General features: G+C 37.0%; 1 protein-coding gene across 1 annotated transcript; it reads left to right on the top strand.

Moving 5' to 3' along the window:
* Window positions 1-24,837, top strand: LOC132560407 (uncharacterized). Its single transcript, XM_060225074.1, has 6 exons — window positions 1-828; window positions 15,714-15,856; window positions 16,660-17,060; window positions 17,403-17,541; window positions 23,822-23,994; window positions 24,147-24,837. The coding sequence occupies exons 1-6, from the start codon at window positions 274-276 to the stop codon at window positions 24,401-24,403; spliced, it is 1,668 nt and encodes a 555-aa protein (XP_060081057.1). The 5' UTR covers window positions 1-273; the 3' UTR covers window positions 24,404-24,837.
* Window positions 24,838-27,245: the final 2,408 nt, after the last annotated feature.

Below are 27,245 nucleotides of genomic sequence, written 5' to 3'. Positions count from 1 at the left end.
GCATACATCATTGTGTATAGCGATAGAGTGGAAAGCAGCGGGGCTCTCTATCATATCCCCGCTGTGTATATGTATATATAAGTGCCTACCTGGGGGACAAAAACATATATGTACATTGTATACACCGAGTAACGTCTGCTCCGATCGCGGGCCCTTAACATGGAATCGCCGTAACTACACAGGATGGAAAAGGATTTAAAACCAGTCCTTTTTTAAAACAAAAATGGTTCTGTGCATTTAACCGTAGTCTTTTTTTTTTCAAAGACTTTCAGGATGGCGTCCGCGGAGACAAGTTTTTGTCACTGGCATACAATGTTTTCGCGGGGAGTTTTGGTTGTGATTTTGTTTATTTTATTCCCCAAAACATCAGGTCATTTAGACAAAGATCTGCGATTGTTGTCGAAATTTTTACCAGGACTGTACAGCAATAAACAACAGTATCTGGAAGATGTTAAAACAAACCTACCTACAGACCAGAGACATCTCTCCATGCAGTTCATCTTCCGTCCCGTTCAAATTCATTTTCTTCCCAATTCATTCAATGTATATGTAGAGCAGTATATCAACTATGACAGGGCGCCGTTTAAACAGTGGTTGTATAGTTTAAAAACAGACTACAAAGGGATGATGATAGATATGAAAATCTACAATTTTAATTCCGAGGAGTTGAAAACAAGACTGAAGTCAGATTTTACCATCATCAAGCAATTGGATGTGTCGGACTTAAACTCGAGCGCCGAGTGTAACATGCTTTGGCGCAGACTTGGACCAAAGAAATTTATTGGGACTACCAGACGACAATGCCTAGCAAATATAAATGGCGAACAGGTAGGTTTTGAAAATAAATCAATAGGAATTTTTTTTAAAAAATGGGATGGTCAGTCATCGTTAAAAGGATATTGCCGTAAAGCTATGGGGATTTCCGATCTAGAAATATATTTGTTCATAAGCTACAAGAAGTGAAAATAAGAAACATATTTTCAGCTTTTTATCCATGAAGCGTTTATCAAGGAAAATTGATTCAAACATGATTTAAGACTGAAAGTTAGTCATAAGCGTTGAATTGTTTAAAACAGAGAAAATAACCATTAAGACCACGTCCTTGTTTCAAGCCTGTTACACAAATTGAAAAATCGAAGTTACGATTAAAAAGTTAATTAATGCCTGACGGTGTCTCGGGTATAATGCTATACCAAATAGCTGTCACCGTATCAGGTATATAGTGGTACCCCACACTCTGTTAGTGTAACAGGTATGTAGTGGTATCCCACACCAGCCATTGTATCAGATATATAGTGGTACACCACTCTCTTCAGTGAAACAGGTTGATATTGGTACCACACACCAGTCAGTGTGTCAACTATATAATGATACCTAAGCACCTGTCCAGAATCAGTTATATAGTGGTACCAAATACCCGTCAGTGTATCAGTTATATAGCGGTACGCCACACCAGAAAGGGTATTAGGTAAAAAGTGTTACATCAAAGTCTGATAGTGTATCGTACCCGACACCGGACCAAGTTTATCGTGGTACCACACACCTGTCAATGTATCATGTATATCGTGGTACCACACCTGTCAATGTATCAGGTATATCGTGGTACCACACCTGTCAATGTATCAGGTATATCATGGTACCACACACCTGTCAATGTATCAGGAATATATCGTGGTACCACACCTGTCAATGTATCAGATATATCGTGGTACCACACCTGTCAATGTACCAGGTATATCGTGGTACCACATCTGTTAATGTATCAGGTATATCGTGGTACCACACACCTGTCAATGTATCAGATATATATCGTGGTACCACACACCTGTCTATGTATCAGGTATATTGTGGTATCACACACCTGTCAGTGTATCAGGTATATCGTGGTACCACACACCTGTCAATGTACCAAGTATATTGTGGTACCACACACCTGTCAATGTATCAGGTATATCATGGTACCACACACCTGTCAATGTATCAGGAATATCGTCTTACCACACCTGTCAATATATTATCATGTATATCGTGGTACCACACCTGTCAATGTATCAGGTATATCGTGGTACCACACCTGTCAATGTATCAGGTATATCATGGTACCACACACCTGTCAATGTATCAGGAATATATCGTGGTACCACACCTGTCAATGTATCAGGTATATCGTGGTACCACACCTGTCAATGTACCAGGTATATCGTGGTACCACATCTGTTAATGTATCAGGTATATCGTGGTACCACACACCTGTCAATGTATCAGATATATATCGTGGTACCACACACCTGTCTATGTATCAGGTATATTGTGGTATCACACACCTGTCAGTGTATCAGGTATATCGTGGTACCACACACCTGTCAATGTACCAAGTATATTGTGGTATCACACTTGTCAATGTATCAGGTATATTGTGGTACCGCAATATAAGAGTACCACAAATGTAAAGGTAACAGGTAAGCATTTTACACCTTTCAATTTTTTTCAGGAGAAAATGTGTCAGGTAAAAAGTGTTGTCCCTGAGTTTTCTCGGTCCTTTCCGTCGCGGTGTGACCTTGCCTTTAATTAACACTTTCGGGATGTATTTTGTATTCCGTGATATCATCAGTTGACAGCTGTGATTAGTATATGTATGCATTGTGCAATATACGCATTTTAAAAACGACGCTGTCTTGTCAAATAACGTAATATAGTCGGGTCAAAAACGGTATTAAATTTACACAATATGACTTATGGTAATATTGAGCCTATAGAGGACATGGTGTAGGAGTTTATACTTTCAAAAACTTTCGTTCTCGCCGACAAAGTCAGGAGTACATCTCGCTAATACGCTGTCTTTACAAGTTTATCCGACCGAAAACGACCGAGCATGTCCATAGTAAAACGCAGTATGTGTTTATTGGAAGAAATATGAACTGATTTTCTCGTATTATAATAGCCAGCGTATCTATTTGACGTGCTTTTTGTTAATGTCAGATACATGAAACAAGTCGTCTAAAAGTGAATCATTTTGCACGGCTGGTACGGAGCGGGATTATTTTTTAACTTAATCACGTAAGCATGGCGAATGACGGCTAAATCAAAACACTGACCTTCGTCATGTATTACCACGACCTTCATCCTTTGTACAGAACATTCGTAAATTGGCGAATTTGCTTGTGGTGCCCTTTCACCCTCACGTCTGTACACGGGACAGAATTATATTGTATAACATAAGCTATCTCTGTAAGTATTGACGCCATTGAATGTGAACAGTGGATATATTCGTGACTATAAATGAAATGTATACGGCAATTGTTGGGTCTGTTTACGAAGGGCCTTGTTAGCCCAGCTTCAGCTAACCATGAACCCGACCTCAACGTTAAACAAAATAAAAATCATACACTTTTTTTTCTAAAATTCTAATTAAAAATATTAAGAGAATATCACGAAATAGTAAATTAAAACCAGTTATAATATTGATTAATGTTATAAGTGTGCTTTAGTCGACTTTAAAAAAAAAACATTCTTAAATTTAAAGAAGAAAGCATACCGACCGTTTAGTGATAATCTATGGCCGTTGTTTGGGTAATACAGTTTTGATCCGACGTACGTCTGTTGTACCGATCTATCGGCTGTACTGCTTCAACTATCTATGACAATGGAGCCATGCTATTTAAGCATTAAACCCCGATATTGCAGTACTTTATGGATGTAGAGTTCGACCCGGACCCAGGGTTACACCGTCTTTGTGGATTACTGTAACTCGACATTACCGTACCTGTTGAACTCATCATGGACTGTAAATTTGTGATTTTGAGAAGTTAAAATTTTCAAATAATGAATAAGACCTTGAAAAGTAGATACCTCAATAATAAATTGAATTGAGAAAACTACATACCTTCCACTATTTTTTATTTGTTTGTTTTCAACTTTTGGTAAAACGTCAAAAATTTGGATCATGGACAATAAGAGCTATAACAGTAGGAAAAATAGATCCGTAAAAAATATGTGGGATACAAAATTAAGTAGTTTATTTCCCATTTAAAACATAAATATCGTTTAAAATTTATTTAAAAAGTATAGAAATAGTCTAAAGTGACATTTAAGATGTACCACAGCCAAAAGAATGTAAATTATGTAAACTGCATCGCTTGATTTTTTTTAGAAAAAAAAATGCGTCATCAAACGACGTCCTCTCCTGTAGGCTTCTTAGTCTTTTCATTGTAATTTCGTTAAAGGTTTTTAGTTCTAATGTCGTATATTTATGTTAAATAGTTTATGATGCAAATGTCAATGAAGAGAGACCCAGACATTACATGTATATAGCCTGACATTTACTCCAAATCAAAACGGTATGTTTTCACAATGAAATAGTTTAACATACAGAGGTGTTGCGCGGACAATTTGGCAAATGTTGGGCTTCATTTTCTAAACCTGGTTTATTTGTTCTTTTGTGTAGTGCTGTGAACATGCGATCCAAATATCTGGTATCCTTACGTAAGATTGGTGACGTCACCGACATTGTGAAATTGGTTTTGACAGGCCCGATGTACCTTTTGACAATATTGACCATAAACCTCATAGCGTGTTAGTATCACAGCTCGCACCCTCCATGGCATCAGTACATTTGGTGTGAGGTAGTACAGAATGGTGATAATAAGTGATTTCTACAAGTATAGACATCGCAAGAGGTAGACATCCAGGTTTTATAGCCCCCTTAGAATAATACCGTTCCTTTGTTTTGTTTCGTTTCTATTTTTGTTTAAATTCTTATATAGTTCTTGGACGTTCTTAATTTTTTTCGAAGGTATTATCTTATATATTATTTTATGTTTATTCTCTTGAAAATAATTATAATGTATTTATTCAACGAAACACAACTTTTTATTTATTTATTTATTTATTTATTTATTTATTTATTTATTTATTTATTTATTTAGATAGATAGATAGTAACAAGTAATCACAAAACGATACATGTCATACTATTACCCCATTTCGATAAAATGTGTTTGTCAAATAAGTATTTCACGGCTTATTGAATGGAATGTGTTTTCGTTTGGTCAACCTCGCTACGATGTCGTTCCGAAGTCCCGCGGAATGCAAACATTTGTCAAACGTGCCACACATGCTATGATTGAAGTTTGGACGAAATGTAATAATTGACACACAAAGTGATAAAACTGACCGATCAAAGGCCGTTAACGACTAGTGGTTGTCCAACTCAAGAGAACTATGGACCGTGGTAGAGGGATTATATGTGTTTTCCAGAGTTGAGTATGCTTTTGTGAATCCATGCGAACATTGCTACATTATACCGCTGCACGCCGTGTTTTTATATTAAGCAGTTTACATATCGCGGTATGGGTCCTGTCAAAGATAGTTTTAATGACAAATCGATTAAAAAATCCAGAAGTTAATGACTATCAAGTGGCTACAATGTGGTGATACTTTATATGTAACCGTCAAACGGGATTAAACGTCTTGGAGTGAAATCCAACTGTTAAACACGTGACGGTGAAATGGTCGTTAGGGGGCGACACTGGTCGCAGATTTTATGAGGATTGTCCCGGGAGGTTATATCGACGGTTTTATAACCCCATAAAATGACAAAGATATCAACTGCTCGGCCATTTTTGGTATCCATTTATAGCAATTCGGTCTAGACAATGGTAAATTTGCGTTGTCCACGAGACTTTTATAATTGTTGTTTCGTATTTGTTATAAACATCGGACCTACCGATGATGACGATTAAAACACTTTAACTGTCATTCTAAGGCTGTTAAAATTAATAACATCAAGCCATGACAATGAAGTTTTGGCACCATATTTTATATCATTTACCGGTCGTTTTGGAACAAGTGGAGACGCTACTCTAATGACGTCACTTCCGGAACTGTCCAATGTAACAACGGATACATCTGAAAGGTCATGTGCTGTGATGTGACTAGGACAAATAAATAATGATTAACACCATTTGACCTTTTGCGAGTGTTACTTACTGTGTTTTATACATTTTATATACTGCTCCCAACTATGTCAAAGGTCAACTGTGGTATTTTCATAGCATTATAGGTTCGTGTTTCACGGTTCCAGGGTAAAGGTGAAGGTCAGGATCACCGACATTTTACCAAATATTGGTTAATATTGATGATGATATACATCTAAGTGTTATTTCCGAGATTTCTTTCGTGTTCAGTATTGGTGTTCTTTCACATGTGATTTCGCGATTTTATTTCGACCTCTTGTCTGTCGGGCATTGTTTTAAACGGTATTAACATTTTAACCTCGCCTTTTATCATGTACTGGAATGTGCTAAATTATGAAACCCGTTGAATATAGAATTAAACTGAAGTCTTGCCTGCTACAAATATTTATAGCGCTATAGAAGACATAGCTGTAGGGTTATACATGTATATTTCTTCAACACGGCACAGGTGCATTTCTAATTTTGCTGCTAGGGCAAAGATAAATTTGTCTGCCGAAAAAAAGTTGTTCTGAAAATGTTCACAACACACAATAGGATAGCGTCACCATTGTATGTCACGTAATCTGATGATATCCTAACTTTTTACACATACCTGTACTTTGTTTGAGATGAAAATAATCAACCCTGTCTGATGAGGCTAGATATATCTCAACCAGTGGGATAAGACTTTTCAAATTCTGACATCTAGCAAAGTCTGCTGTTTTCAAAATCTGACCGTCAGGTTGAGATATGTTGAGATTATAACGGTGATGTCGATGAAAATATGAGCACACAAAAAAACAACAGAGATTTACAGTATTGTCGTCCATGATGATATGATCTACATTTTATTGTTTTGTGTTTTTGTGTATCAGATCGATGTTGTTTGTTTTTAGTTATTCCCTAAGGACAGTTTTGATTGACAGGTGTCAGTTAGCTATCTACTCGTGTTTAGTTGTCAGCGTGAAAGAGACGTTGTTCATCGACAAGTTTCTTAAAAGTCTAGATAGACAACAATTTGCCCTCACGTAAACACATGTACATGGTAGCTGTATCATGTGATCTGAAGCACCAGTTACGTAACGTGCACACAACCGACACCTCAGGTTCCTGGGTGTGTGGGACCCAACAGGTCAGGTGTTAGCTTCAAAATCGACACACAGACCTATCATATATAAACAGGCCTATTTACTTGTTAATATGAGCGTGAACTTGGTACAAACAAGTTTAGAAGGTTTGATGTGTAGAATCCAGTCAAAATAAATTACCGGGGCAATTTCACATGGGTCTGCAGACAAAGGTCGACTGGCATGTTAACATGGAACCAGGTGTGTACCTGTCTGGCTCGTTAATTAGATCCATCACTTGTCATCGGTCACGTGGCATTGCCTGTTGTAGGGACCTATTTCCACATTATGTAATTAACATAATGTCAATAGTGTATGTTGTTAAATTAATTTTGATTGCACAAGTCAATTAAAAGTTTCCAAACTTAATGACTAATATGTATGTTTTGAAATCAGGTGTTGAATGAATCATTTTGCCAAATTAAATGTTTCAATGTATTAATTATCTTTGAAACCAGGGGTTTTGCTCTCGCCTCATACATATGCCACGATAAATGCATAGCTTTTTAAGTGCCATTAACATACCCATGATCTCTTAAAGACAGGTAATCGACATGATTGTGATGACAGCGACCGGCTTTGTATGCCAATGACATTCCTCTGGTCTTCGATTCTGTTTTGGCGTATTTTTCGGATATATTGAACACTTTCAAGCATCTTAATGGAAGTCAACTAATTTTCGCGTACTTTTAACTTTCGTGTTGCACGCGTAAGCATTTATCTGCTAAAATTTATTGTTCAGAATGAATCTTAACCATTGTTATTAATTACTGAAATGTTGTCTGATTTGGTGAATACGCGAATTTTAATAGCTGCGAAAATGAATAGGCTTACAATATACATCTGTGAGTGTCATAACGACATCTTAAAAAAGCTGAACAGTGTCATTCTAACTTAAATCTGCGACAATAATGTCTGGTTTATATGTACGAATAAATTTCGTGAGACAATCAGAGAATTAATTTACTTCTAAACATCAGATTATATATAAGGAGCACAGAATGTTAAATAGGTGGTGTTTTTATTTATCACTATATTACATCGACCCTCGCGTCAGTGGACGTTCACCCTAGCATATCCGCATTATATAGACTAGTTAGCTTCAAAGATATGACCCTCAAACTTATATTTTATTCAACGAAATAAAAATGCATTTAAATTATCTTTAAGATGAGCGGAAATATGAAACTGATTTGACGGCAATAATATGAAAATATTAACATAGACAATGGACAGACATTGAAAATGATGAGGTCATTAGAGTGAAAAACAGAAAATGTATAATGCAAATTTACTTAGCCATGGTTAAGCTATCGTTTAAACTTTTTGCTTCAAAGATGAATAAGAAAGTAGTGTAATATATGTAACTGAATGATCGACACAATCCATCATGGTTACCAAGTAAATTGAGGAAATCGAAATTTCAAATAGGAAAATTTAACTATTTTCAAGTTTAACCAAGCCTTTCAACTCCGAATTTGAAGTCGTTTGTGAAGATTAAGCGTTGAAGCACAAATCTGATATATATATATATAAGGTGCTGTAAAGGGTACATGTGTTTGGTTTTCTAAAACATATGTCGTCTGTGTGTAAAATCGGGGCTGCTTTTTCGCATCTGGTAAGCATTTATGGTTTAAAGGAGATAGATAGATAGATAGAGAGAGAGAGAGAATCACGGAGAGATTACGACCTCTTTGTCCCTAATAACTTTGTACGTTGATATATGGTCTTTTTAGCTTTATCCTTTCGTTACCATTCAGGGACGATCGTCATGGGATTTCTATCTTCGTCGTGCCCCCATATCCAATGATTATAATGCGATTCTTGAGAAAACCATTCGGAAATAAATTTCACACCCTGCGTGGGACAAGTAATTTTAATTGCAAAAGCATCGGAGCATTCAAATATTTACGGCGAATTTCTTTTCTATTGAGACAAGCTACAATCAAACCATCCATCCTTCCTTCAACTTAAACCCTCTTTATGGTCTGATTAGATGATAGAAAAATGTATTCCCAACAATTATTTGATATTATGAAGATTTAACATCAAAATGACTTAAAAATTAAGGGTTACAGACAGAACAAGACTGACAAAAATCAGGGTTACAATGAAACGCCCTGCTGAAAATAAGAGGTTAGCGACTAAACGACCGTTCTGGAATGTTTACACAGATGTCCGCGTTCGGGTCTAGCTGTGACGGATGACAACACTTTTTGTCAGAAGTTTGAAAAAAGGCACTCATCATTAACGGGTCCATATCTATCATTGTGAGCAGGGCGTTCTGGTGTCGACTCGCTGGGGCCATGAATTAAATATCATTAACGGCATACTGCTGGGCCATTTAGCTGGGTTGACTGCGACGGACACCTTCACTTAACGAAAGAAATCGCTCAAAATGTGTGTGTTTACCTAATCGTTAATAGATATTAAAATTTGACATTTTAATCTAGCGCTTTCCACCATACCACACCCAGTGTTGTCCGCCCACCGCTTTCAAGTGACGACATGGATGTTTTTACAGTCTGTTTATTATATACTCGAACTTGAGGCGTTTATTTCTTGTTTTTATAAGTCACGTACTTGTATTTATTGTAAAAATTGCATCAATACATGTAAAATACTTGTTCATATATCTGTATACTTGTCAACATTTCCTGTATTGAATCGTAAATGTAAGGGGTCGAAAACAATTTTTAATTTTTTCAAAATTTTAAATTCTTCTTACATATACACGAGATTTTGAGTTGTAGAACCTACACAACAGAAAGCTTAGAAAGAGATACAGTTTAACCAGTCAAGAAACTTGACTGCAACATACAGCTGTTTCATCCCGCTAGGACTCGCCAGCTAGAGGCCGACATACACCTATCATATGTGTCGTGCATGAAATACGTAAAGTACATGCTTAATTAGCGTGCACACAATAGGCACTGACAGATAGTATAGAATTCACACGCATGTACACACCCAAGTGACATACAAAGGCCGTCCGAGGGTAAGCACAACTCTCAACAAAATGCCCATGGGTGAGTAAACATGTAAATATTCATGCGGTTAATTTTCACTCCAACAGCATCAGCAATATGTATAAGGAATATGTAACTAACACATCATTTTGTATTATCGAGAAACTAGAACACTCTTTATAGATTTTATCTCACTGTGTTAATTAACAGCTGATGTTTTATGCACAATCTTTCTCGTTTTTTTACAAACAACCTGAGATCAAGATCTTCGTGTTTTTGCAAATATTTCATAGCTGCTTATTGTTTATTCAAGACTAATAATGGCAAGCCTACGAACTGAAAGCTTTAGATTTAACTTGTTGATGAAGGACGCCAAGCCTAGGCGTCCTGATGATAATTCAAAGCTGATAATTTTGGCCTGCTTGCTGAAAATTCAAGCCTATATGCTGATGACTCACGCTAATATGCTGATGACTCACACCTACATGCTGATGCACTCCTACTTGTTGTTGACTCACGCCTGCATGTTGATGACTCGCGCCTACTTGTTGTTGACTCACGCCTACATGCTGATGACTCACGCCTGCATGCTGATGACTCAAGCTTACATGCTGATGACTCAAGCCTACTTGTTGACGACTCAAGCCTACATGCCGATGACTCACGCCTACATGCTGATGACTCAAGCCTACATGCTGTTGACTCACGCCTACATGCTGATGACTCAAGCCTACTTGCTGATGACTCAAGCCTACATGCCGATGACTCACGCCTACATGCTGATGATTCAAGCCTGCTTGCTGATGATTCAAGCCTTCTTGATGATTATAAATCCTCAAACTTGATGAAAATGTTCATCCATACTAATGAAATACACAAATACTTATTTTTTTGTCTTGATGCTTGCCGTAGTTGATGCTAATCTCAACGAGGAAGCTGTGGGCAACCTTCTAAATGCATGTAATCCTTGTTGTTTAGAAGTTGAGATATGCTGAGTTAGCCTAGTGCTGACCTGTCGTGTTGTCTTAAGTTAGTAGTGCGCGAGGTCGATGTAACTCAAAATGACGGCGGGGAGAGGAAAGGAACGATGATAATCCTACGTCAGTTGGTAATGAAAATGATGTATATAGTTTATAGTAATATTATATAGTACACTAATTACTAGCAGAAATGCCTCGCGCTCATTTCTATCCGCACGTCAGTCATTTACGACGGGAAAGTGTCAAGCTACAGCGACTAACCATTGTGTTGGGCCTGTGTATCATTACGTAGCAACTATTTTGCGTCTGCAAATATATTGAATTCTTATAAGTGTGACAAAGAATGCTGTTATTTTTAATGTCATAAGTGACACGAGGTGTTGTAAGCGACCCTGTATAGTCGCCACGCCTCGCCATGGTACACAAAAATGCAATCTGTGACAAGAATTGACGTGTAGCGGAATAAATAACTACACAATAAAAACAGTGATATGAATATCGATGTAAGTTTTTTTATGGTACAAAATACGTTAGAACGCAGGCCATATTAGTCCGACCGACAACTCAGGTAGTTTCATTGTTTATTTCAAAATCTGAAGAATGTGTAATGTAAAAGTCTACAAGACTGATGCAGACAAAATACTGCTCAAATAAACATTAGAAAATAATGCAGAGTTTATAGAAAGAAAAAAATCTTTACAGACCGCAGCAAATTTGTAACCGCGACGCTTGAGCCGATTTTTCTACTAGAAGTCGACCCACGGTTACCATAAAGCCTATTTGTTTCACAAGTCCTCAAACAACATGGAAAAGACAGTGAATGAATATAAACTGATTTGAAATCACCTTAATGCAATTGAGAGTGTGTCTTGTTGAAATGACAGAGATAAATGGCGGTGTCCTCACGACGCTTTAACCAAATACAATTCAAAGGTATTGTGACCTACTTGAGTAGATAAAATGACTGTAGCATTTATCATCGACGTGTAAACTAAATCTCGGTGACAGATTAAATGAATTAATTTATTTCAAATCCGTCAGTCGCTATCACTTGGATTACAGAAATGGACGCCGTGTACATATCCCTGTGCGGTCTGAGGGTGATTAATATCAAAGGTTCGGAGTCTGGACACAAAACCCGGATTACGGTACATACTAAACTCCAAAGCGAACACGGACCAGTCTGTGATTAGCGGCACGTTGCGTGACATTACAAGCCACATATCAAAAGTCGGTGTATTACCGGTGTGAGTCACGTGTGAAAATTTACAGGGTTAGCAACTAAACATGGCACAAGTGACAAAGTCAACGGAGTTAAATGACATAACTATTGTTATAATTATCAAATTCTCCCCTGAAGCCGGTATCCTGGCGACCAACTCGTCCATCTTGCCCCGTCTGCTTCAGATACAACGCAGTTTGCCATAAAAAAAACCCCCAAAAAAACCGGCATAGGAATGAAAAAAAAAACAACTTTATGGATAGGGTCATTTAAAAATGCAGTATTCCGATGATGAGATAATACATTTTGACATGTGACCTACTTACTACAAAAATAATTTTTGTCAACTCGGTGTCATTGGAACCCGCACACTGACATTTTAATAAGTTGTCTCGTGAATTAATTTGAAACAATATGTTCACAGACGTATTGTGATTTCACTTCGAGTTATTTTCGTTCTTTTGGAAAAGGGGTTATGACACTATGGTACACGACTGTCAAGTATCATAAATATCCACATACCATGCAGGTATAACATAAAGGTATAACACAAAGGTATAACATAATTATAACATACAGGTGTAACATACAGGTATAATATCAAGGTATAACATACAGGTAAAACATACAGGTATAATATACAGGTATAACATACAGGTATAACATCAAGGTATAACATACAGGTATAATATACAGGTATAACATCAAGGTATGGCATACAGGTATAACATCAAGGTATAACATATAGGTAAACATATAAATTTAACTGGTAAAACATACAGGTATACCATATATGTATAACATCAAGATATAACATACAGGTAAAACATACAGGTATAACATACAGGTATACCATACAGGTATAACATAAAGATATAACATACAGGTAAAACATACAGGTATAACATAAAGGTATAACATACAGGTAAACAAACAGGTATACCATACAGGTATGACATAAAGGTATCACATACATTTAAAAAATGCAGATAGATATAACAGGCATATACAACAGACAGGTATCATACATGTATCAGACGTACATTTTATAATATAGATTTGATACATATATCGTACAAGTATGGTGGGTCTCATTACGGTGTCGCAAATTTATCACACAGGTTTCATATGCATGTTTGTATTATACAATTAATATTTTGGAAAACACATGTGTAAAGCAGGTACAGTCAGGTACAATACCGCTATCATACATGTGAAATACAAGTTCAGGCCGGAATTACAATGCACAATAGATATATAAGGGACATCACAACGCGATTATGCAATCAGTGTTATAGTGTTATAAATGGTGCAAGGACAGGTAAAACATTTACGTTCAGAAGGTTAACAGTTGTACAGATTTGTTGTTTATTTATTGACAAGACAGTGTTTACCACTAAACAATTAATAAAATGTTACGCGGTGTGCCATTTCAGCGGGGAAACATTCGACTTTTAGAATAAAGGGCAATAACTCTGTTTAAATACCACGCATGTGAGGATGAGGTTGATAAGCCTAGATTGAGTGGTGAAGACTGTTGAAATATCATCACACACTTGTTTCCGCATGAATGTGAAAAAATGATTATATTACTTACACAAACCTACCCGGAGGACAGATACTTGCACCTGATAGTGATTCCATCCGTTGCGCATGCGTGCCGAACAACTTTTAGTCTAGGTTAAAGATATCGTATCTGTATAAAGTTCATCAGTCTGGTTTCGTTACATATCATTATAATTTTGCCCTAAAAGCTTTTAGCCAATTTTACAAAGGTAAATAGACATTGAATGTATTCTTAATAGAGTATACGTATATAAAATCACACTTAAACATACATACCATCGTAGTGTAGAGCTTATAAACTTAAGCTTCTATGGAGGTCCGTCCCAGATCGATATGAGAATTTATAGAGCTAACTTTCCGACTGCCTTCATCTGTTCATCTGTAATCTGTTCCTCTGTAAACTCTGATTTCAGTTTTTTTATTCTTTTCTTTCTGTTTTTAATCTTTCTTAAAATGATGAATGATTTGCGAACTTATGAAATTGTATTAGGAACAACCGGCGATGTGTGTTTCCTTGCAATTCCCTGGTGATAGACTTGGATATCGTATACTAGCATTATTGACAAATATTTTAAGAGCGACTGCTAACAACTCTACAAACAAATCACATCTAAACATAAAGCATCAGCGTTAGCGATCCTCCTTGTTCGTTTGGGATTTTATGTCGTCACCGTTAAAAGATCGTACAAAATGTACAAGGACAGGGTCAACAAATGACGGGGGATGCTTATTAAATGACGTCCAATTCGCAGAAACGTCATAACTTCGACACGATTACAGGGCACTACATCCGGGCATTATGTACTAATGAGATTACGTCACAATTTCCGAAAATTGAAACTAATCACGAAATTGACTCCGGAAATGGCTGACTCGAACGGCACATTGTTAAGCAAAGAACACGAAGTACTAATTAAAAGGTTTTTTTCTGTTGCTGTCGGAACTGAACCCCAAACCTTTCTCGTTTGGGCAAACTTCAACTTTCTGGTGATGCTCTGCTTCTCTATGATTTTAACAACCTAAACTCTTTATAGCATGACACCCCGCCATTAAGCTACAATTTAACATCAAGTAGTGTATACAGCAAGTAAGAATTTTATGGACTTTCGTCTAATTCGGCCAGGGGACATAACTCATAACTGCTTCGTTCGGGAATAAGATCCAAACGAAGACAAAATGTATGCTTAGTAAAATGATGAGAGAGGGATGGAACATAATATCGTTAGTAAGCAAAGGAACAGAAATTTCTCCATTTTCACGGGCACAAAATCATGTTCCCTATTTAATACTGAATGCTTACATAGTTCGTTTCGTAATGCGCTCAAAGGGTCAAAGCAGATATTTTTTTATCCTAACAATTTTATACCATCAGTTTTGTTATTGCAATGACAGGAATACTAGAATGTAAACAGGTAGTTTGTTGAATCTGTGGACAGGTTTGAGTCCCTGTCAGCCAGGAGTGTTAATCTTACCATTATGACCTTGTCGTACGTCAGGGCCGTTCTTGGTTGACGTTGACAATTCTTATTTATGTAGATGATCTGGACAATAACACACAAGACAGATCGAACCAACCTACATGTTTGTGTTAGAGTTTTTACAAGTTTTGAATCTGACACAGGTGTGTGGCTACATGCCGTAAATGACAGTTGAGGATAGGTCCGCACGTGTACCAATTTACCTTGGCAGGGGGTTCGTGTACAACTGGCTACCGTTCTCTCGTCAAACCAACAGAATTAAGAATAACAATTTACAGGATTTATCACTTCGATCGATCACCCCGAATATAAATGTTTAAAGATAGTGTCATACATTATCCGGTTACAATTACGACAAGTTTACCTTAATGCCAGGCACGGAGTTGGTTTTATTTCTTATTTTGTCTTCTTTTAACAGGTGCGGATCGCGATGTCTGCGACCCTGACGCAAGCCTCGCTTCAATGGCACGAGGGATGGTACCGGGTACAGGATGGGAGCGAGGTTGTCAAGACAGTTAGTCCCTATGACATGATAAAGATAAAGAAGATCAAAGGCGAGAGGTAGGTCGATGTGAAATATCATAATACCTCTCCAATACATTATACAAGTACATCTTCATTAGGCGCCTGAGGACAAATTAGAGTTATCGGTCTTGAATATCTGCGTAGGTTAGAGACACACGAGAATATCTAATTATTATACCAATACATCAACCCCATCCCTTCCGCTGTGTCACAGTACTTGTCTTAATCTGGTGATGCACATGGATGATTCTAATTCATTGTTGAGTAAATATTTTTAAAAATAATTATCATCAAGCGCACACAAGATTGTGCACACCTATCACATTGCAGTGGGGGTCCAAAAAATAGATGGATGTGATTTAACGACGATAGCAGTAGTAGATAGCCTTTCGTGTGCACATAAATTTACATAATTAGTCCGGTAGGTAATGTAATAATGTATCAACTCGTTATACAGATGTACCTTAATACTAATCTAATATATTGCATCATTATAATACAATCAATATAATCATCAACACGTGCAAGATGACCGTAATTTTTACTCACTGAATAGGACACGGACGTTTGTTTTTGCATACATATTCAAATTACGCGTCTCATGGAGTTAGGTCAGCACTCGTTAAAATGGCAGCCACCTGTGTTGTATTTAGCATACTGAAAAAAAACTTGCTATGTTGCCGACAGGAAATCGTTCTCTTGAATATATTTCACGGGCCTATTTAACGCTTTCCAAGATGAATCAAGTACTTGAAAACTCCATATTTGAGTCAAAATAAATATTGGTATAAAACGACAAAATGTTATAGTCTGATGTGTGTGATCGCGATATTTTGCAGATATGTCCCGTCTAGTGATACAGAAGATGAAGAGGCAAGGAAGGCCGCGCACACAGGGGTCAAGGCCGGTCAACGGTGGGCCAACATGACCAGTTCTCTCCCTGTTATACCTAAAACGAGCCATAAGGGCCGAAACGTCATGAATGACCGCATAGCCGTCCCCAGAAAACACCGCTCGTGGAAGTTGCACAACTTTGAGGGAGTCATGTCGGCCTTGATGGAAGGAAGAAAGGTACATTATGCTGCTGATATTCGGAAATGCAGTTTGGTGGGACGGAATGACTTAGAACGTACGGCATTTGGAGACTTCATTAACGTGTTTGAAATCCATAGGTCTAACGGCAACAACGGTAAAAACAGTATTAAGTTCTCCAGCTCACAGAAGGTCAAGCACGGCAATGGTGAGTACGACTTTCAATTAAAAGTTGATCGAAAAATGTAAATGTAAATATCATCATTATGATAATGGAAATTGATATGTATGTGTGATGATGAAGATGATTTTCAAGATAATATCACAATAGACTTGTATGCGATTTTCATGAAATTCATGCGTGAATGTGATAATGTTTGATGTTGTCTTTTGTATGTATATGCTATCTTTTGAAAATAAGAAACGAGAAAAATAAGTACAACAGCTATTTAATCGAGAACTCATTATTATATGTAATAAAGTCGTAATTAATATCTAACATGCAAGAAGCAAATCTTCTACACATAATAAGAGGATGTTATTACTGCAGACTTTGTGGAGTTACTAAGAGACGTAACACTGTACTCGGACGGGACCACTGTCATCGACCTTTATACAGTCGACCCAGATAAGAACGAGATTATCCAGCAAACCATTGCTGTCTGCTGGCTTTACTCTCCTAAAACTAGGTACGTAAATACGGCTATCAAATAATTACTATATGGTCATGTTTCTCCCTCCAAAACACTTAAATAACTGCTTTATTTCTGCCTTAGCCGCATATACGTAAATACGGTTATCAAACCATTGCTGTCTATTGGCTTTATTCTCCTAAAACTAGGTACGTAAATACGGCTATCAAATAATTACTATATGGTCATGTTTCTCCCTCCAAAACACTTAAATAACTGCTTTATTTCGGCCTTAGCCTCATATACGTAAATACGGTTATCAAACCATTGCTGTCTGCTGGCTTTACTCTCCTAAAACTAGGTACGTAAATACGGCCATCAAATAATTACTATATGGTCATGTTTCTCCCTCCAAAACACTTAAATAACTGCTTTATTTCTGCCTTAGCCTCATATACGTAAATACGGTTATCAAACCATTGCTGTCTGCTGGCTTTACTCTCCTAAAACTAGGTACGTAAATACGGCCATCAAATAATTACTATATGGTCATGTTTCTCCCTCCAAAACACTTAAATAACTGCTTTATTTCTGCCTTAGCCGCATATACGTAAATACGGTTATCAAACCATTGCTGTCTGCTGGCTTTACTCTCCTAAAACTAGGTACGTAAATACGACTATCAAATAATTACTATATGGTCATGTTTCTCCCTCCAAAACAATAAAATAACTGCTTTCTTATTGCCTTAGCCTCATATACGTAAATACGGTTATCAAACCATTGCTGTCTGCTGGCTTTACTCTCCTGAAATTAGATACGTAAATACGGCTATCAAATAATTGCTAAAATAAGGTGTGTATATGACATTTGAACCTTTTCTTTCTTCTGGCCTTAGTCTCGTGTATATTCCCCTCCCTAACACCAAAAACCCTGATACGTAGATACAGCTATTAAATCATTTATATTTTCCCAAAAACCAGATACATAAATGTGGTTATCAAACGATTCCTGCCTGTTGGCAGTACATAGGCACAGTTATTATTTCAGTGCCATCTGTTGTCTTTACTTTCAAATAAAAGATCACAGTAGCAGATGTCAAACCATTGCAGTTTACTGGATCTAACTTACATTAACAATTTACGTAACCGTGTCTAGTAAAAAACTCACACGTCGGATATTGTAATATGCCCTTTTTTATAACCAAAACAAGCAAAATGTGTCTTACCTAAACTCTAAAATGATAGCTTCCGGATATTTTAGTTTTCAGCGACAACTAAAATTGTGGTCACCAAACCGTTAGATCAGTTTGATTAGATTCGTAACACCTACATTTCCCGCCTTGGTGATTTTTTTCTGGTAGTGTGCTCTAGTTGATAGTTTATGAGTGAGCAATCAAATCTTTTAAACTACCGAAGCTAGGGTCGAGAAAAGGTTTATGTTCTTGTTTCCTTTATTAGATACGTAATTACGGCTATAAAACCATGATTGTCTGAACGTTTTAAAAAAATCGTCTTGGCGAAATAAAGAATCACCTCTTCTTTCCGAAACCGGATACGTAACCACGGGTATCAAACAATTACTGTGTTGTGTTTCTTTTACTCTCTTACGCCTACGTAACGACATTTAAAGATGGCTTCCTGTGCATAAGAGCAACAATATTTACAGAAATTGCCTTGATTACGAACGTATTAAGTTTAAGAAGCAGAAAATACACTTTGATTAATTCGAGATTTAGTTTTTATTAGCGCTAATTGATTTTATTACTTTTTTGCCCGTGAAATATAGAGATATATCTAATTGATAAAAGTGTTATCTTTCTTTAGTGAAAAATAACAACACGTTGCAGACTTACGCCAATGAAAAGAGAGAACACAAATCATCTTATAAAATTGACAAATGATAAAGCCCGATGCAAAAACGACAAAACCAGAAATCCGAAGGGATTGTTTACTAGTAACACGACCTTTATTTCCACGGTGAACTTTCAATTCTATGAAAGTCAGCCAACAACGCAACTCACATTACCTTATCAGAAATCAAATCAAATCTTCTATTCAAAGGAATTCGTGTTATCAACAGCGACAGCTTCAGCCTGTCGCTATATTTTCCGCCGCGTAGTAATTTTTCACACGGTTTAACTCTCTCTGAACGTTTTACCGAACATTTTGTCTATTAGAAACATGAATAAGTAACCTATTCTACGTGAGCATAAAAGTAAATTAGCATGTTTCTGATTAATTTAAAAATAAGGGACTATATTTGTCGCGTACTGCGAAGTTATGAGTGATTAGTATCCGAGAGCAGCCTAGTCAGTTTCCTCATTCTATATTTTCAAAATTCCAGTAATTTGTTTATTTTGCTAGTGAAATTTTAATAAATAGTATATTTAATAGAGCTTCAGTAATAAAAATATAAATCTTACTCATGCATATAACATTTTTTTTTTTTATTTTGTGTTCCGCACTCGTGAAAGATAATACTAAAATATTAGACACACTTGTAAAATGTATTTGTTATTACTGAAGATACTGTTAATTCCTAGATAATTTTATTCTTTATTCTCCGATTTAATTCACTTTTTAATGAAACTCTTTGTCAAAATTGGAAAAAATACTAAATTACTGTGCATTTGTATGGGAAAGAGCAAGGAACGTACAGCTTTGTCTGTACAGAAGGAAGATTCACTATTCATTATTTATAGGATTTGTCGCCTTCTATAAAAATACAGGCCTTTGTGCCTTTGAGGTATCATGCAATTGATCTAATTGGTTGTAACGTAACCCAACAATGCAATATACAAACGTTGTTTAGGTCCGCTTAAAACATTACCAGGTAACGAAATCGATAAAGAATATTGATACTTGTAAGATGCAATATAGTGCATTGATATATGATACAACTAGTTACTTGTGTGTACATAGGGTCATTCTCTGCGTGGCTAGATAACACGTACATGCTTTCAGATCTGTATAGAATACATGAACTTATGATCTATATACAGTAAAGACATACCAATCTTTTATTTTCGGGACAGTTTACTACATTTGTGTAATATTTATATCGACAAGATGAATTTTGTTTATAGATATGAGTAAATAAACCCAAGTGACTGACAGACAAGTTTGTGTGAGGGGCGGTTATGTATACAAATGATTGTGGTAGGTTTCCCGCCTCAGGTCTTTCATTCTTCAGGTTCTTGGTTCGACCCCAGGTCAGATTCCAGTCATCAGATATCTGTCTATTTTCAAAGATGAACAGTTTCAGGTGTTTTTTGGCCTGCTTTAAGAATCAAAGGATATTATGGGATATTTCTTTGTCGTTAAGTTTGAAGATGAATGAATACTAATACAAAGTTAACATTATACATGGTGTTTATGAAAAGGTTCTTTTGTATGCTGTGGAAATGATGTACTTTGAAAGTCAAGGGCCACCGGAATTTCCCTTGTCCCAGTATTAAGTGTCAATATGTTTACTGATATGCATAGCCGCATTTGGCCATAAATTACCTGTAAATTGATGAAATTTACCAATTATAGGTGATAGTTTCTGACAACTCCAGACATGTACTTTGTGAAACTCTGTCTGCTTTACGGACTTAAGTGACAGTGTAAGGGTTTGCACTACCCGACCTAAAACAGCTAATGGCGGATAAAACAAAATCTACATTACGACAGTTACATTTAAATGTACTAATCATACTACTGAACACTTTTACGTTAGCTGAAGAGCGTTGCAATACTAAGCATAGACATATGCTGCTTTACGACAGCTTCTGCAAGATTTAAGAGGAGGCGACTTATGTGGGAAACACCTGCATGATTTAGGATTTCATGTTGTGACTTTTACTTTGGAAGATAACAGGCGACGATAACAAATAGGTTGCATCCATTGCAGCGTTTACCTTCTTTATACCAATTAAACAAACACCCTCTTATTTCCATAGATCCTTATAACAAACAGCGCTTTTGGTTCTAGCATTACCTGTAATCAGCTTGGCGAGGTAGGGTATGAATTCTTTCCTTCCCGAGATATACCAATGACATCACAATTATGTTACGTCGTTTTTGATGAGGGGAAATTTGGAGTCGTCATGACGATTTCATTACGAAGCATTCTATTTCTTTGTATGACATGATGTTGGACGTGTTTGATACTCGTGTTAGTTTGCATTGTGGTTCCGTTGTTGTTTACCTTGTTCTCTTTTTGGGAACATTACATTGCTTACAAGATTTACATGCCGGATGCCGTCGATGAAGCTGAAGATGCTTTGCCCTTCCGAAACACCTGATTTTATTGTACTTGTATGTTTTCAGGAGTTCCCTTTGCCATAGTTCCTTCAACATTGAGTTTGAATTAATCTGTTGACATGTCGTATTTCCTTTGTTGTTCTTGAGGGTTCATGTTTCATGTCTGTGCAGGTTTGTTAAGTCCATGTACCATAATTCTGTCATCGGTCATCATTCCCCAAGTCATGCAGCTGTTGGTGAAGGTGTTAGGTTTAGAAACAACACGTACCTTGGCAATCATGTCAAGCTTACGTGCAATTTGAGGTTCGTGGTAAGGATTTAAAATGCTTTTAAAATCTGTTTTATTATCACTGACATAGTGCAGATTTATTGGCACAATACATGCATACATGTATGTAAGCGAATTCATGCTTAAACAAATGATGGTTTAAGTGTTCACAAATCCGCTGGGGAATGTGATTTAGATTACTTTCACAGACACAAACAGACGCAAATTGCAGATTTTGTAATATGGCCTTACAAGATCACGAACGTAATTTCTTTCTTTCAATGCATTCAGCTTTGTCTCATTGTGTCGGAATTAAAATAGTGTTTGTTTGGTGCAAAGCCATGGTCATTTTTAGAAAGACTTCTTTTAGTAGCTGATGGTCAACTCATTAAATAACAAAAGTGGGAGGGGGTCAAAATGTCTTTCCCGAAGATAAGACAGATAGCATAATTTGGTTAGTGATCCCAGTTTCCTGTTAAACACAGTCCGCACCTAGTAGGCAGAAAACTTCACACTTAGAGTCTTCATTTGAGGATTAGGTTTGGGGAAAACACACCTAGTGCCTGCCAATTTATTTTGAAATGACGGTTCAATTTTTTATGACCCTACCATTTTATGATGACGGAACATCTAATTTTCCATACGTGTGTCCATTTCCAAGTCCGTTCCGTGCGCTGTCATGTTCCATGCCGTTGCATGTAATCCCTAAACGTCGTCATTCATATGAAGACACTTTAAAAATGATTTAATCGATTTGTATTGTTGCCGAGTGTGATAAAACCTTGGAAGAGTGTTCTTCAGTACTCAGAGGTTAAGGTTATCGTTTGCTATTTTTAGACAAAAATCGACCAGTACAGTGTAACCTCTCTTTCGGCTTCATTTCTTTTTTCATCTGGATATTTTGTTTGATAACTGGACTATCTACGTGGTATATGATATTATGGTACACTCGAGGTACAACGCATACAATTCTGTATCAGTGATGTATCATAGCTATCATGTACACGTCTCCATTTATATTGATACACACACCTAGCTTAAATAATGTAAAACAATTGTAAATATAAATTGATAATTTATAGCTGTGGTTTCACCTTACATCTAATCTTTATGATTTATAGGCCTATCAACTCCCACTCAGTGTAACGAACTCCACACACAAAGTGTGTTTAGGACAGAACATCAAACATGTCGGTGAAAGTGTAAACACATGTCAATATAAAACACAAGACGGCCAGTGTAGAGTCTTACGAATCTCGCAATATAAAATCTAGATTTTTCTTGTGACGATGGTTTGAATTAAGGCCTCTGTGATGAAAAAAAATTTAACTTTTAATTGAAATGGCCTTTCTATTGTTTGTTACAATGCCAATACAATATTACATAATTGGTCTGTACATGCCACTAGACACTCATGTTATAACACTTGTATGACGTCACATGATTGTGTCGGCAAAAAAATGTCCAGCCAACTCGAAAAAAAGTCTGTTTATAGGGTACTCAATTTGAAAATTTACGCATATTTTTTTATGAAATATGTATCAAGTGACAAATAAAACTGATTTAATTAAATTCGTCTTGTACTTTGAAATGGTACTTATCTAAGGGTTCGTGCCGCATCATTTTAAAATTGTCTGATAAATTAGATTGACCCTGTCTTTAATGTGAGGTATTTCTGGTTAATACCGGTTTCTTCCCAATAAACGTCTGTAGTGATCAGTATGAGATAACAACGAGTCATTGACCAATTGCCTTGTTCAGAATTGTATCTTTTAAAGAAACATTGCGGTAATCGTTTGTGTGTTTGTGTTTGTTTCAGGAAAGGTGACGTGAGATTTACCCTTGACCCAAGACTCAAAGTTCGTGTGGAGACGTCATTCAAGTCACTCAAATACTCTCTCCAAAAGGGTCGAAATATACGCATAGTGGCCGATCTGTCTAACTGTGCCGGCTCGGACGACAGACGGACAATTATTGGCGGCGAAGTTAAAGGTAACATTCTACTTATATTTCCTCCGAGACTTTAAAGTAACATCACGATTAATGAACTTTACATAAATTATAAAGGGTGACATAAAATTTCAATGCCGACGTGACCAGTTAATTTACAAAGGAATTTAATTGAATCTTTGGTTTTTTTCCAGGTTATGACATGTTTGGACACCAGACAGAGATAGGCGTAGCTCTGGAGAGGACCATTACAGACACTCAGTCGGAGAACGTGATCTCGTACCGCCATTTTGACGTGCGAATCACTCCAAACAGTCGCGCGTCAATGACCGTCAGTGACCGCGGCATAACCAAAAATATCTTCAACCAATATGGCGGCAAAGAAACCACACACAGATGCACTGTTAGTAGATCGACTGACAACTTTTCTCTCATTCTATTTCGTGCGTAAATTCACTTTAATCTCTTTTTGTTTCGCGTGTAAATTCACTTTTCTCTCATTTTGTTCCGTGTGTAAATTCACTTCCGGTCTGATTTTGAACAAGCAGACCACTCTACGTTTACCAACACTAGGTGTCGCTTTCTTATGAACACAATGCCATCTAGTGGATAAATATTTATACTGGAACATACAGGTATTCATCATTATCGTGTTGTGTTTCATCTCGTTTGGTGAGAATCTCACCTGTTTCTAAATCCGAACGTGTGAGATTTTGTCTGAACCGGAAAAGGTTGTTGTTATTTTGTGCTGTTTTTTAACCTTTTAAAATGATGTCTCTTTTCATGATTTTGGGCTGTATATATTTCAGTGTACATATTTATTTATTTAAATCGATTTATGCTCTTTTTATTGTACATTTTACAAATAAACATTTGAAAAAAATTGATCCATGTCAGTTTCTTTTTAGAACAATATTGTCACATCTATTGAATGAATCTAGATCACAGCAAGCACAGGTAGGCAACTATACGTGCCTTTATCCAATCTGATGAATCATATTTATTTATAAACTGGTTATAAGTTATTCACCTGTGTGCGCAGTACAAGTATGTATCTCGACTCGTATCCAAGGTCACTCCCCGAGGGGTCCAGGGACCTACCACCCACGTTGTCCAAGACATATGCAGTACACCTGGACGGCATAGAAAAGTTCATTTTTGTAAGTGATTTGGTTATATACATCGAAAATGAAGCGAACATTTCAGAAACAGAATATATCAGTGTGAAATTATTCAAAACGGTAGTTGTTCTGGAAGGTATGTACATGTATGTAGAAGAAACCATCGGGTCGAAAACAACACCACTCGGCACGTGGTGGTCGAAAGGTGCCGTTGGAGTTTGCGTTTTTCAGAAAGCTGAGAAACTTGCCGCTCTGTGCTGATGTATTTAAATCTTTGGGCAAGACACTTTACCTTAACTGTTCTGTTTGGCGTACTCATACGATGGGCTTCCCCTACAAAGATATGTTGTTCAATGAGGCAGCGATCAGTTACTACAAAGAGACTTCGCCTCGAAGTGATTCGTATGAGTATACTGTACTGTACCAACATGAAGTGCATTAGGTACTATAAATAATCGCGAGCGTACAGTGGCAGGCGAATGCTCATTGTGTACAGATCTAACGCTTCAGAAATTAAACTGTTAGTTAAATAAAAGGGCAATTTTCGATACTCTTGGTGATTATTTTCCTTATGTTATAAAATTGAATGAGACCTAACTATGTAAAACGTTTCGAAATCGCCATAAGAAAGGGGAGTTGCTAATGTTTAAGTAACTAACCGGCAGTCTGTTGAGTTACTGTCTAAAGTGGTCGTGAATGATCGGGAGAGATTTGAAATGAATGGCTGGCTCTGCATGAGAATTGAGAAAACGCTCGCGAGTGATTTATCTTCCAAACACCTTCTTGTCATACATAGAAAATACCTGTGAGACATGACTGTCCCCACTCCCTTGCATATAAGTATCATTGTTTGATAACCTGGAGAAGTTGTTAAATTTGACCTTAGACCCTCGAACCTTGACTGAATATGGTTAGGTGTATGTTTATCATACCACAGGTTAATTTTAAACCAGATGTATTCAGGAGTTCTGTAGACATGGCATTGATTTGGAACGGAACGGTACAGTACCGTAAGGTACGGTACGGGACGAATGGACATAAAAAACACTGTATGTTCCCCTTTATAAACAAAGACAGACGGATGGAGAGACAATGCAGGACAATTCTATAAGGCGTTCTGGAAGGATTTCAGTGTAGATAAGGGTTCATATCCTTTTCAAAACATCATAGGAGATTGCAACTGAATGTAACGACATATTCGGAAAGTACGGAAAAGTCTACATTGTGAGGACATTTTAAGCAATATGTCAAACTGGGATTGGGGTTGAAGTTGGTAGATTTTTCTAACAAAGTAGGGACACATGATTGTTTACAGGCAACACAGCAAGACGTGAGTAAGGTGTTTCAATGCACAATGTGAACTGGTGTATGGAGCCGCGTGCAATCGCTACAGGAATGTGTAAATGCGGAATTAAAGGAGCCTCTTATCGCTTTTTTACAATCCGGTTATGTCATCATGAAGTGGACGCTCTCTCATATCTATGCACAGACACATACCTGAGGCACGTAATTAGCATGATCTGCTTCTCCAGCGAGATTAAAGGTGCGATACCTGCCGTGGAGTCTGCCTCCTGCAAAGTTACAGCGGCCCACTGATTGGTCAATCCAGGTGAAGGAATCGGGCTGTATTGTAGCTCCATAAACAATGTACTGTGATTGTCTACTATTGTTTACACAGCGACAGCACAGTATTCATATAAAAAATAAAACTGACTGAAATATACTAGCGAGAAATCAATATATGATTATTTTATGCAGTACATTATGTAATTTTCTTAATTGTTTTTTTTTTAACTTATTCTTTATCGATCTCGGAAGTCTCGGAACACAAGCAGTATAAATATATTAATCGTAGTTATCGGTTTCTTACCTGGACACAATATTTATTGTTATAGTATGCTAAGATTACTTACATGCACAATACGAACTTTTCAAAACTGAGCAACGGCTACGAACCTGACACAACAGAACAACGGTCATAAAGATAACGGCCGTGAACTTATCACAAAAGAAGAGCAGCCGTGAACTTACCACAACAGAACAACTGCCGTGAACATACCACAACAGAACAATGACCGTGAACTTACCACAACAGAACAATGACCGTGAACTTACCACAACAGAACAATGACCGTGAACTTACCACAACAGAACAACTGCCGTGAACTTACC

This window comes from Ylistrum balloti, unplaced genomic scaffold (genome assembly GCF_031769215.1).
Source record: "Ylistrum balloti isolate Yb309-2 unplaced genomic scaffold, AGI_CSIRO_Ybal_v1 Utg371058, whole genome shotgun sequence".
Taxonomy (NCBI): domain Eukaryota; kingdom Metazoa; phylum Mollusca; class Bivalvia; order Pectinida; family Pectinidae; genus Ylistrum; species Ylistrum balloti.
This window is presented reverse-complemented; position numbering and strand designations above follow the sequence as displayed.

Bases quoted from the DNA above. Each gene is read 5' to 3' on its own strand.
- LOC132560407 (XM_060225074.1), top strand. From the start codon at position 274: ATGGCGTCCGCGGAGACAAGTTTTTGTCACTGGCATACAATGTTTTCG. The intron at 829-15,713 runs GTAGGTTTTGAA...TTCTTTTAACAG, and splicing joins CAAATATAAATGGCGAACAG to GTGCGGATCGCGATGTCTGC. The intron at 17,542-23,821 runs GTACGTAAATAC...TGTTTGTTTCAG, and splicing joins CTTTACTCTCCTAAAACTAG to GAAAGGTGACGTGAGATTTA.